The following is a 13,912-nucleotide window of genomic DNA, read 5'->3' on the forward strand; positions in this document are numbered from 1 at the left end:
TGCAAATGTCTTGAAATTTAAAGGGAAAGGCCAGTGAAGTGGGTTTTGTTGCTCAGAGGCTCAAAATATATTGGGAGTAAATCAAATGTAGGAAGATGAAACTGAGATTGAAGGTGAGGCAAACGAATTTAATCTGTTTGATTAAATTAGGTTGATGGTTATCTGGACGCTTGCAGACTGCGTCCTACACATGTATTGGCGTCCCTTTTTAAACCCATGTTCTGTTTTTTTGCATAAAGCTTCCTAGTTTCGTCTGGTTTCAAGCACAGTCTGGGTTTGCAAGTCAATTTGCATGCTGGATTTTATTTTGGGGTCTCATGACAAGGGGACAGAAAACTAACACACATCAAAATAATCTAATTTTTATTAGTAAAAGAAATTTTGAAGGTCTTGTATCTCTTTATATTACAATTTCCACTATTTTGTGTCTGCTTACAGCATAAAAGTTTGATATAATATATTTTGTGGTAATTTTGTTAAATCACAAGGTATGAATACCATTCAAAGCACTTACGGTACATACTCCCAGCCTTAAAGTGGCTAATAAGTGTATCATATTATATTATAGGATGAAAGCTCAGTCAGTTATTACAGTCTGGTATCATTTCGACAGCCTCCCACAGGTATCTCCTGTCTGAACAAAAGAAAATTGCACTTATTGTTGAAGCTCCAGATATGAAATTCTGCCTTCATAGCTGTTTAAGCAGCTGAACTTGCTTTTCGTACACCTATAACTTCTGTGTTTTTTCCTCTGTGTACGATCTGAAACTTCGTTGTTGTGGTTGAGCTGGATGCTCCAGCCCTGCTACACATAATAAGAGGCTGCAGAATAGTGGATTCGCTGCGTTTGTTATTACACTAAGCCTTTCGGCAAAGCAAACCCGGGTCCCTGTCACTGTTCAAGGAATTTGCATCTGCAGAAGTGAAATATCTTAAGCTGTGCTGATCATGGCTGGTGGTGTGTCTGCATAATCTGCAGCGCATGAAAGCAATTAGATGAAGGAGAAGTCAGAAGAGTGAGCGGGCTCCCGCTGTGTGGCGGGAGGCGAGACCCGAAAATCCTCAAAAGAAGCAGCCCACACTCTAATTAAAACTCGCTTCTGTGATTTTACATCCACACAAACATGGTCATACGAAACAGAGAGCAGCAGATGTTTATTTCCTCCTACAGACATGCTTATGCGCTAACCACCTCATGATATGAGATAAATACGACTAACTATCCTGGATCCCTTAACAGTTGTGGTTTTATTTCATATTTGCATAACCTTAGCTATGTTGGTGCAAAAAATTTGATCAAGCTGTATACTTGGAGGGTGAATTTTTATGTTTTTGTCTTTCCCTAGCATTCTAGTGCCACTAACACGCATTTGAATGCGCTGCGATTACAGTTTATGTACTGTAGATCTACCAATACTTTAGTTGTTAAGCTCTCACTTTAAAGGGTTAAAGTTTAAAAATGTATATATTGAATATCTACTGTATGTGCGGGCAGGATTAAAAAGTTAATGACTGATGAAAAATGAGAAAAATCCCATTGACACATATTTTATGGCAAACTTTAAAAGAACATTTTTGTATTACAAAATAAATAAACCCCCTAAAGTTAGATTTAACATAGAGTATTATATTGTATTTATAAATTGATAAATTCTCAGTTTTTAGATTCTTGCAAAAAAAAAAAGACAATTTTTAAAAAATGCCACAAGAAAACAAATCAATGCTCAAGATTTTTTGATTTATGTAAAGTTTAGAAAATAATCTCAGAAAATAAAAAAATGAATTTTAAACAACTATTTAAACATTTGTAATAGGTGATTCTGTTTCATGTTTAGTTATGTGTCAAACGCAGTGGACTGAGCTGTTTGTCAGGTTTGAATGGTAACAGATCACATTGGAGAAAATTGGATGATTGTTTTAGTTTTCAGATGCAGGGGGCTTTGTCGTTATGCCTTCCATCTTTAAAACATGTAGCCGTATTTCCATTCAAAAAGAGCGCAGCACACCTGCTTTTGTTTAAAGCCGACTATTGTTTAGTGAAATTGGATTTTCACCTAGGTGTTGGCAACATTTTGTTTCCAGAGAGTCGTATCGACTATTTAATGGAATCAAAACGCCAAGCAAGTGTTTCTGAAGGCGGGCCGTTTGGTCTCTTGGTTTTTACAACACAGCAAGAAAGTTTGGGGGTCCAGATCCCAGTTTACATCATTTCCCATTTGGTTCTCTAGTTTTCTTTATCGGTCGAAAAACAGACAAATTATTGTAACTGGACACCCTAATTACATTACAACAAACCTCTGTGTGTTTTTATTGGGATTTTTGTGATCAACCAACACAATTTTTAAAAAAAACAACCAAGTAGAGTATTAGCACCAAATAGAAAATGATGTTTTTGTAAATAAATATCTGAACAGTATAGGGAACATTTGTGTTTAGCCCCCTTAATCTTTATACTCCTAAATAAAACCCAGTGCAACCAGTTCCCTTCAGTAGCCACCTAATTAGTAAATGGAGTTCACCTGTGTGTAATTTAATCTCAGTAAAAATCCAGCTGTTCTGTGCTGGTCTGAGGTTTCATAGAGAATATTCGAGAACAAACAGCATCATGAAGAACAAGATGCACAACAGAGACAGGGTGTGGAAACAACAAAGTCTGTGGTTATAATGTGAAAAAAATGAGAAGGACAGGGGCGTGTATTTCTTTTCTGCTACTTCATAAGGCCCAACTTCAGTGATATAACTGACTTTAGAAATGACCTGTTACATTCCACACATAAATCAGTCTAACCCAATCACATTTCCCTAAATAGACATGACTGGAGCTGTCTTTGTCCACAGAAGCAGCAGGCCCCATGCCATAAATTAGCCTGCCCAGCATGTCCATAGATAGCAAGAAAAATTAGTAAAATGTATGTTTGTTTTGATTATTTCTTTATTGCAACAATGCTTCTTGGCAATAAATTTGTGACCATTGGGAAACCTGTTTATTTCCCCTTAAATGGGGCCACATTTGTGTTCTGTGGGTTGAGCAGCAGAGCCGAGTTTATGGGTTGAGCCCATGGAAAACTTGCCAGTTCATATCTGCCAAAACCAAGCAGCTCATTCTGTTATTGAGTCTTGTTTGGTGCTTTTTATTGGATTGGACGATTGCAGTGTGAAGAAACAAGACATGTTGGCAGTTTAGTAGTACATTAATGTAACAAACATGTGCCTTAAGCTGCTGTTATTCCTTTGTGCACATTCGCTCTAGGACGTAGCATCCTATGCTGACTTATTTTAAACTGTTCATGTCAAAGTAGTAGTGTGTCAAACTTGTTGCTATTTAACAGAAGAAGAATCCATCAAGGAAGTGCATGTCTAATATAAAGAAGTATAGAAATTCTCGACCGCAATCCATTTCTTCTGCTAGCGCAGAAATAGAATTACAACCTAAGCAACCTAAGAGTTTGCTTAGGTTGTATTTACCCAGAATGCTCTGCGTGATAATCTACTTCCTGCTTTTGGAGTGGTCTCTGGTCCACTTGGTATTCACATATGCATCTGAACTGCACCAGAGTTCACTTCAACCAAACGGAGACTGAGGTTTTTAGGCTTTGTTCAATTCACTCTTTCCCAACTTTCACAGTTTCCCAAAACTGGACTTTTTGGGCAAATGAATAAAGCAGATTAAACAGGACTGGTGTGAATTCGCCCTAACAGTGTAGATTGGCCATTTTTGCAAAATCGAATCTTGATATTTATGCATTGTAATTGCTTCTAATTAGTCTCCCCCCATGTCATCTCACTGCCTCCACCAAAAGCTGTTTGTTGCTGGAAGGGGCATTTGTGAAGTTTCTCAGCCGGCTTAACCCTCAAAAACACTTTCCTTACACATGTGGCACCATTTAATGGAAATTCAGCTGCCAAAAAGGAGAGAGTGTGGCCAAATTGTTGGTGGTGCTGCCAAACATAATGCCCTGGTTGTCCTGATATCCCACAATCCCACTGTGAGCCTCACAGAGGAGTGTGATAGGCTGCTGAGGAGGGGAACTGCAGCACAGTTCGCGGCGCTGTCAGGAAGCAGAAGCCCACTCTGAATGAATGCGGCTCCCAGAACCAGCTGAACAGGACGCTGCGTCTGGTAACCAACCTCTCTGTTGTTATATTAGCTGGGTTTTTTTTATGTCTAAACTCCCTGTTTGGTTTTATGAGACGTTCCCGGCTCGTTGTGTCGTTTTGTAAAAAATGTCCTGTTTCTGGCCGCGGACGGTGACCCGTGATGTAGCGTGATGTGGAGTATTTCCACTGAATTCAGGCGGAGAAAAGTCGAGTGGTCGCGGCTCTTCTGCTCAGAAAACACGGGCTGTGGATGTTTGTACGCCACAGTTTGGCTGCGTGCGCCAAACAGAGAGGTGACACGGTGCTTTTCAGCTGCTCGCAGCGCCCAATGTTTTGTTGAGGAAAGTCCGAGGCTGGCTCGGCGAAGTAAGCTAACGTTTTCAAGTTTCGAGACGGACAGCGGGGGGCAAAACGCCGCTTTTCCCGCACCTCCAACCGCGGATTTACGTGTAAATACGGAAGGCAGCTGAGCCGCAACGAGAGGATGTTGGATGTAGACACAGTTAGGGCGATGAAAGTGGTGTGTTACGGCCGGTTAAAGCGACGTACTGGGCTGTTTTTGATCTGCAGTGCGGAAGGCGTGGCCACGGCGGCAGGATGTCACGGTCTGGATCCTCTTTTAGCATCCCTCCATCCCTGAAGGCTCGGCAGCAGGCGGCAGCTCCCGGCCTCTGCCTGGACAATTTAATTAAAATGCACGGTGACATACTGTTGCAGTAGCAATCTAGGGGGAGAGGAAATATTGTGGGGTTTGTTTGGAGAGGTTTAGTGGTTAATTCACTCAGGTTGCGCCAACTCACTTCAGAAAATATTTCATTAATCTCGAAGGGAAGTTAAATGTTGTTGTGACCCCTATTATCTAAGGTAGTTGTAGATGCGGATGGCTGTGGGCAGCAAAGATCTCCTGTAGCGGTTTGTGTCACAGTGGCTGTAAAGAAGCCTCTGACTGAAGAAAGACATTCTGCTGTAAAAAAGATGGTAGGACAAGCGTGCACTCACTACAACAGATTTATAAAAGACCTGCAGCATCTATTAGATGCATTGTAACAGTCCAGAGGTTCTTGGTTCCAATAACGAAACACCATAATCCGTCTTTTTTAGTATTAAAACACAAATATGTGACATGCAATATACATTTACTTCCTTTTGTATTTATATTTTTACAGTAAAAATAGCTAACATGCCTAGTTAATACATTGATTACTAGCAATGGATTAATCAGGTATTTTGGTAAAATTTTGTAAAGGTAAACATTTTGTTGAAAGAGTAGTTTACCGACGCACACAGCTGAAATAATATGTGCTCCTCAATTTGTATTTAAATTTCTGAGAAGCTGTGGCCAATCCCTTGCATTTTTAGATATTCAGCAAATGATCACAATGTGATTTATATTTCCTCACATGGAGCTGCGTTGGTTTGCAGAGCTTTTCTCTTTAGCAAATCTTTATTTTAAAACTGCATTTTCTACTTTTTAATGCTAAAAATCAAAACAAAAACAGCAGAAAGCTGTCAGGGTGCAAATACTTTTCACAACCCCATGAAGGATTAATACAAAGTATTATTAGGGCTATGCTAAAAACAAAATGAAAAAATTAAATTACAAGGATAAACTCGTACGAGAAATAAAATCATGTTATGAGAATAAAGTTGTAGTATTACGAGGATAAAGTTGAAATATGTGAATAAAGTTGTAATAATACAATAATAAAGTCATATGACTTTAGACTCAATACTATGACTATTCTTCAGTCTCGTAATTTTCTGACTTTATTTTCAAAATTTTATGACTTTATTCTCTAAATTTTGTTATTTTTTTATTTTCTTAGGGGGGCCCTAACACTCGGATTTCTTGTTATTTTCTGTTTCTCTTATGAGCTAAACTTCCCTGAAATGCTTTTTATTCTTAATAACAGCTGACGGTGTTAGCAGTGAGGTCACAGCTGATTTGCAGATTACTCATAGTTAATCTTATGAAATGTGTAAAGCTTTCTGGCGTCTCTCAACTCCTCTGTAAGAAGTTACTGGCTTCTCATCAATGTTTAAATCCATACCTCTAATCTTGCGTAGAAACAAAAATATTTTTTTCTTTGTCTAAACAGTGGAACAGCTGGACTGAATGGAGTCGACTGCGATCCTCCACATTCCCTCCGACACGCAGTCGGCTTGAATTGGCTCCCTGTTGAACCCCTAAACGCCTCGGTGCAAAAATCAGCAATGCTAAGAATGTAAACGCAGCAATGTGAGCTGACAGGATTTATGGCCTCCTCAGCGAAAACAGCGCTCTGCTTTGAGTCACCTTCATGTGACCAGACTGTCTTCCCTGAAAATGTGCTCTTAGAAGTGCCACTCCAAGTCTGTTTGGACACAGCCTCAAATTAGCATGTCTGGATTCAGTTAGAGCAAAAAATCTGGGGAATAAATACCCAAATAAGCTCTTTTTTCCCAACTTAATTAATCAAGGAGACTGTTGGTTTTTGGTGTTTACACACAGCAGCTTTGTCTGGCTGATCGGATTGAACCTGTTGCCAAAGTTTAGCTACTTTTCAGATTCTTGCTTGAAACTTGTAGGACAAACATCATCACCAGTGTTGCTCTTTATTTATTTATTTTTTTAAGTGAGAATACTTTGCTCTCCTTCCATTGTGTTCCTGCAGCTGTGGAGAAAAGCAGCTGCAGTTTTTATGAGCTGCTTGCAAATGTGCAGCTTTGTCCGTGTAACGTGTTAAAAGGCCGTGAACTGTGTGGGAAAGCAAACAAGACATTCTGTCTGTGCCAACTTGCTGCACAGCCTTCATGATTCTGGATGTATCTGAAATCTCGTCAGACTTGCTCTCTTCAGTCTGGTTAGACGGTAGATTTTCCTCTGCAGAGCAGCGGCATCCAGTTGTGAGGGTTCACTGTTAATGGTTGGTTTTTCAGTCCCAGTTTCAGACTGGTTTTTACAGCCCGACAGCAGAAATTTAACTGAGCAGCCTAATGAAAGTTTGACTGATTTATAAACCACCATCCATCTGACTCATTGTGTAGATATTAATTACATGGCTGAATTTATACATTCTAGTTGCCAGTATTCTGCTAATGTTGTAAGAAATGCAACATTCTTACAATTTTTAGACTTTACAAGCTTTTTAAATTCTAAAAGATAAATGGCTTTTGCTTTGGTGGCATTTCTCTTAACTCAACCTGGGAAGAAATGTGAACGAAATCCAGATTATGACAATAAAAGTCTTGTGCATTGAATAAATTCTGAAATTATAGCTGCACAATAGTAGGAAAATATGCAACTGGGATATTGTTGGAAAATATTGCGATGATTTCTCGACTGTGATCAACCGAGATTATCGTCTCATCTTTTCTATCGTCACGGCGTTCGTAGTCCACCACAAAGAGTTTCAGCATTTAAGTCACTAAATTCAGCATCTGGTTTGGGAATAAAATGTCTTTTTTAGCTATTTTACTGGCATCCACACCATTTGTATTGTGCGGCCAATAAATAAATTAAAAAATTGTTGTTCTGGCATTTAGCGAAAATAAGTATCCTTTGCAGTCCTAACTGATTTAAAACTGATTTTTTGTTGTTGTTGTTTTCAACCTCTGTAAAAGTATGTAGGAAAACATTTGTATATTCAGATACTTTTCTTATTCCATTTTGTAAAAGTCTAATCCACCCGTCTATCCTTCTGACTGGCTGCTCATCCCTTCATTCATTCATCTAGACTCTGTTTTCTTTTGCTGGTTCCTTATTTAAAGCCAGACTACTGCAGGAATGGCTTCCATAAATTCCCAGTGAACTTTTTTTTTTGACTGTGTGGAGAAAGCCCTGCAGGTTTTTCTGCTGAGTCACTTTTCCCTGTGTTTAGCCGTGATTGAGTAATGAATTATCTTTGCTGGTTTTATAGAAAGTTCCATTTACTGCGCTGAAAACAGACCTGAGTTGTTTTAAATCTGAGTTTAAAGAGGCAGGACTGAACCATGGAGATGCCTGGAGGTTATTTAAGGTTTCGCTCACGCAGCAGGTCTTAATGCTCAATTCTTTCCTCAGTTTTTTTAATGGTCGTTCTTACACTGAATGATGCGATTGCAATCAGACTTCCATGCACAGAAGTATTGTCACAAAATAATAATAATAACGTTCTCTCACTTTCTACAAAAACCTGGATGATAAAAGTCTTCAGTTTGGTGTTTTGATCTCAACAAGCCTGCTTTTTTTTTCTTGAAAGATAATTTTGTTTACAGAGACTTAGTATCCTTTTTATCCTGGTGTTTTGTTTATTAATTTTAATATTTACTTCCAGTTCCAGTGTTAAACGTTAATCAGAAATTAACGTTTGTTAATCTTTGAGAGGGCGTACTTACATTATTATGCTATTACCAATATTTTAATATTGGTAAAATTTAATTTAACTCAGGATAACCATGAGGTTTTCAATGGAGTTTAATGCAGTGGACTCTAATGCCAGAATACAGCTTTTTTCCAGAGCTGTATTTGTATTTATCAGTAATCCTAACAAATATTGCAAATTAACCTTGTTTCCAATAAGTGTTGCACTTATTTAAGAAAGAGTTAGACCTTTGGCTGCTGAACAGTTGTCATATTTGAGCGTCCAGCGCAGCCTGGCGGTTTCCTGTTACAGCAGGCCTTTGGTGTGACAGCTGTCCGTCCTGCAGCCATGCAGACGGGTTCTCAACATGGACTTCAGGCCTGCTCAGGATGGGTCTCGGCGTGTCAAAAAACGACAAGTATTCTCCCCCCCTGCCGGGGGGAGGGGCTGGATTGGCAGAGACCGGTCCAGCTGTGACTTAGTTGGCTAATGGCGGCCAGCACAGATGGCAGCGCCCACGTTCCTCACATGAACGCATGCGGGTTGACATGCACGCGACGGGCCGCTTTCCAGCAGTATGCAGAACAATCGCAAGTGGAGCTTAAAATGGAGGTTTACATGCATGGACGGCACATTTAGTGTCAGTGACCAATTATGTAATGGAGCTTCATTCCGATCAGCCTCCGCCACAGCGTTAGGAAGGACACTAAAGTGACGTCCAGCTAATGGTGTGTCAGCGGTGCCAGTCACTGTGAATTTACTCCTCCTGTTAACGTGGATAAGTCTCATCAGAGGAATATTATCCACTATCCGCCTTCCTCTGGTCCTGCTTTAATAACCAACTTACAATTAGGCTACACTGACTCAGGAGAAGTCAGTTAGTGAAAAGTCTCCATGCAAGTTGTCAATGTTGGATTTAAGCTGCGGCAGCAGAGTGTGGGGGAAAAAATAAACTACAATCTTATTGCTTCCAAATGAGTGAATGATGCACCGGATTCATTTAATCCTATTTGGCCCTATATAAACCTCTGGGACACAACAAACGGTCAGCAGAAAAATCTTTAATTGCATCTCCTTAAAGTGGTTACTGCTTTGATTTTGAAGGCAACATCTGTCTCTTCTCTGTTTGCGTTCTTGTAACACCAAAGGGGCTGAAGCAGATAACGTTTTAATAACCTGAACATCTTGGTGTATTTACCCACAATGCCTTGCGCTGTACCTGTAGACTTGGTCCACAAGGCGTTCACATAAGAGACCGAGGTTTTTATGCGGATGAGAGTTTTGTTTTTTTTGTCCGCATCAGAGTTTGATTAGACAATCACGCCTCCCCAAACAAACCAAACTGTCCAGACAAACGAACCAGAGTTCAGTTAAAGTGAACCAAACAGGACCGCTTTATTTCATAAGCTGTAGAAATAGTTGCTCTTCTTTTACAAGTAGAGTTTCCTTTCCACAATTATAGATCCGAGTTAATTAGATGTGAAACTTTCCTGTGTTCTTGAGAAGCTTCAAAACAGCAAAACATTCAGTAAACTTGCATGGTAAATGTTTTCTCAAGCAAGCATTTACTAAATTTACCTTTGTCTGTACTTAATATTAAACAATCGTCTGTAATCAAAGGCATTAATTGCGTTGTGAATGCAGCTTTTCAGTGCACAATGTATGCGGCGGTCCCATGGCGAGGAGCAACACACAGGACTAGTGTTCATGCTCTTGTGTGGCCCTGTGAAGAGCGCCTGTCACCAGTGACTGAACGTATTCTTCTTCAATTTCTATGGTGCTAAGATGTTCCTCTCACCCCTCCCTCCATAGTTCCTGTTTCTTGCGGGGGTTAATGGATGCAAAGGTCAACTGTCAGCTGGTTTCTACGTGACACGAGGAAGCAGAGGCTACGATTGCTAATTTTGACTGAGTTCACCTCAATGCTGCCTTAAATTTTTTATTTTTTTGAAAGTCAGGGTTGGAATGTGGATCTTTTGGCTCAGTGATTCCTTCGCATTGATTTGAGTCAGGCTTGTTGTCTGGATCCGATAATCTTTATAGGGGTTTTATAGCATCGAAGGTTGACAAGAGTCAGATCAGCATGTTGCGTTCACTGACCCTTGGAAATGAAAATTCATACTTCTGGCTTCCCTCAAGACTCGAGATTTATTGCTACTTTCAGTCAACGTTTAATCGCTTGCTGTAGTCGAGTTCTTTGGCGTCTTGATTCCAAACAATCCTTGTTTTAATTAATTCCCGTGGGATTCAAGGAAGCAGCTCATTAGGGAATATGTCTTTAAAAATAATCCCCCATTACAGAACATGAAGCGAGTAAGATGAACCAAATTAATGTGTAGCATAATGAATTCATGGATTGAAGATGGCCAACATTGATGAGACGTAGTTGCTACTCCTGCATCATTTAAAAAATAATGCGAACCTTCTGGGTTTTGACGCGCACGTTGACATTTTCGGGGATCACCTCGTTCCAAAATGTTGTTGACGGCTGGAAGTCAGAGGTCCTCCCACCCCGAGGGTAAAAACACGTCCCTATAAATAGAGCTGCGGGAGAAACAGGCCAGCAGCAGAATGACAGGCATTTGTACTACCAACCCCAGCATAGATGTGGAGTGTGAAGCAACACACAGGGGTACAGAAACGCACCCCTTCCTCTCCCCAGCAACTTACTGAAATCTGTCCCGGCTTCTCGAAAACCAGGATTGAAGGTCTTCTCGCCACATCTGTGCCTCTTTGTGTTTCAGAAAAGAAAAGGTTAAATTATGAAAGACGATACTTCAGATTCCTTTAGGTAAACATTCTGCACAGTAAGGGCTCATATCCAGTGTATTTAGCGTGTTCTTTAATCTTCTCACACTGGAAATAGTGATGATACACAAAGACTAAGTCTATTGTAAACTAATTTTGTTATAATTTTTAAAAAATACTGCAAATGCTTTTTGTGTGGAACTTGTCTGGCTTTAAAACAAGCCAAAAGTAGATGATGTTCTGGAACAGTCTGGAGTTTTATTTTTGGGGTTTTCGTAAGAAAAAAGAGAAGAAACTATTTAAAAATATTTGTATTTCCTGATTTTTATTCACTATTTAATTCTCAAAAAATTATTTGTCCATTTATCCATCCATTCATGTCCTTCTACACATTGTCCTTCTGTCTTCTTTTCCTCTCTATCTCTCTGTCTTCATATATTATTGAAAGACAAGTACATCTTTTCATTTTATTTAATTTGCTTTGAATTAATTCATTTGTATTCATGAGAGAATTAGAGGAGAAGTACTTAACTGGTCATAAATCTAAATTGGTGTACATTCCCTTAATGATCTCTGATGTCAGTGATCCGCAAGTCTTCACAAAAGACTTCAAAACATCTGCTTTGATGCACTGTTTTGTGCTTAATTAAAATCAAATAAGGTTTGACATCCATAATATGCTCAAATTGCCGTTGTTTTCCAAACATAAAGAGAATTGTACATGGAGAAGAAATGGTTAAACTGGCATAATCAATCCTTCTAGTATATAGGTAAAAACATTTAGAGTTGTTTGTTTACAAAAACAAATAAATTTTTGCCATTTGCAATCATTTTAGTTCAGTTTTGTAGTAAAAAGTGATGCTATATAAACTGGTAGTAGATTAATAGATGGGATAACATACTGGGTGCTAACTTTTAAAAGTCTGACAGGAGACATGTGTTAGCTATGCTATCTTCTGCTAGCATGCTAAAAATCCGTGAGGGACGACGGAGTCCCTGCTCGAAATTCTGTGAAAGATGCGTACGGAGCCTCGTGCCGCAAGCCCATTGAAAGGCTGTTTACATCATTTTAAACTGTGTGATTGTGAGCGTGAGTGGGAATAAAAATACCAACAGGTATTTCGTTCCATATAACACAGTGGGAGTGTAACCGGTAAACCTTTTATGGATGCAAGAGCAAGAACCCCCCACTTGATGACTTTGTGTTTCTGTGTTTGATATGATGTAAAGCACTTTGAAATGCCTTGCTGCTGAAATGTGCTATACAAATAAAATTTGATTGATTGATTGATTGCTAGATAGGATGCCATATCTAACAGTATCTGCTTGCTAGGATACCATAGCTGTTAGCTAGGATATTATTACTTAATTTGTAGCATGTTAGTTAATGATAGTTGACATAAAAATAGCATGACTGTATCATGAGCTGTGTTTAACATAGCAGATAGTGTTACTAGGTTATTAGCAATAATAGAAGGCTAATACCTAAACTTAAGTTAAATGGGTTGGGTAATGCTAATACTAGCATTATTACCAATATAGAGTCAAGATTCCTAATTGAGTTTAAAGCCTATAGCTCCTGTGTTTTGGCCCTATTTAAGCAAGAAAACCTTTGTGCAAACCAAATGGCAGACATCGTCAAAAAGACACTTTAAAAATGTCTGTTTGGTCTTTTTTTCTGCTGTCAGCCAATATTTAGGCATCCCTGCATTTGCATCAGAGGGAAGCTCATCTGTGGACAGGCCGTTAAAGAGACACTTTATCATTTCATAAACTGTCGACTGACTCAGGGTTTTCTCCTGTACCCTGCTTTTCCCCTCCACTGCAGTGTGATTTACCATGACAACTGAATCGGGCGCAGACTCTGAGGCCAAACAGCCGCAGGCGAAGAAGGAGGCAGAGAAGGGGAAAAGTAAAGCAGCGGCGGACCCTGCCTCGCCCCAGAACCAGCCGGAGCAGCTTCCAGCTGCAGTTGGACACAGCACCCCGGCCAGGAAAGAACAGGTCAGCCTCCTCATGTTCCCCACGTCCTTGGAACGTACTCAGACGTAACATGAAAACACACAAAGCAAAGGTTTAACCTTGAATATATCAATAAACAGCTTTCATATTTTAGATAAACCGTGTTAATCCATTTAAATAAAAGAAACATTTCACAACATGATTACTCCAGAATGAATCAGTTCTTTGTGAGGAAAATGGAAATTGTGGTGACGGCATGATTTCAGTGTCCTCCTCTATTGTTACGACCCGCAAATCTGATGGAGCCAGCTTTTCTTTTAGCTGCTGCTCCATTCATTTATTTCTCCAAGAAATAAACATGTGATTTGGCTACAATTTGCAACATTTGGATATTTCTTATTTCTGAACTGGATTCCAACAGGTTGACACAGCGACTCCCTGACTGTGGGAGCAGTGACTAAACGGAGCCACTGAAGTTGCACTTTGGAAGTGCAAAGCTCAACTTCTTTCAGGGGATGATAGTTTTAGATTGAATAATTGTTCTTAAAATGACTAAATACATCTGAATAAGTAAAACCATGTAAGCTTGACTTTATTTTAAGGACGATTCATAACTTTTCATCTTCACAAGAAAATCCCCGTCTTCCACAAAAATCCATTGGCAAGGCTGGATTTTAGTTTCAGAAAATGATCTTTTTTTAGGAAAAATAATTTCTAATCACTGTGTGTTTTAAAAGAACTGACTCTTATACTGTCACAGTATGATATTTAAAAAGTATTAT

The 13,912-nt window shown here is 39.4% G+C and overlaps 1 protein-coding gene across 14 annotated transcripts in view; it reads left to right on the forward strand.

Annotated features, from left to right (window-relative positions):
* Window positions 1-13,912, forward strand: part of epb41l3b (erythrocyte membrane protein band 4.1-like 3b) — a 67,583-nt gene that overhangs the window by 9,307 nt on the left and 44,364 nt on the right. For 13 of the 14 annotated variants that reach the window (XM_032566202.1, XM_032566210.1, XM_032566205.1 and 10 more), the window contains exons 1-2: window positions 3,990-4,120; window positions 12,997-13,172. In XM_032566202.1, coding sequence (XP_032422093.1) covers window positions 13,008-13,172 — 165 coding nt within the window. In that variant the 5' untranslated portion in view covers window positions 3,990-4,120; window positions 12,997-13,007. Of the gene's footprint in view, window positions 1-3,989; window positions 4,121-12,996; window positions 13,173-13,912 lie in introns of those variants that run through there. The other variant, XM_032566204.1, reaches the window with a different exon arrangement.

This window comes from Xiphophorus hellerii, chromosome 6 (assembly GCF_003331165.1).
Source record: "Xiphophorus hellerii strain 12219 chromosome 6, Xiphophorus_hellerii-4.1, whole genome shotgun sequence".
Classification (NCBI taxonomy): Eukaryota; Metazoa; Chordata; class Actinopteri; order Cyprinodontiformes; family Poeciliidae; genus Xiphophorus; species Xiphophorus hellerii.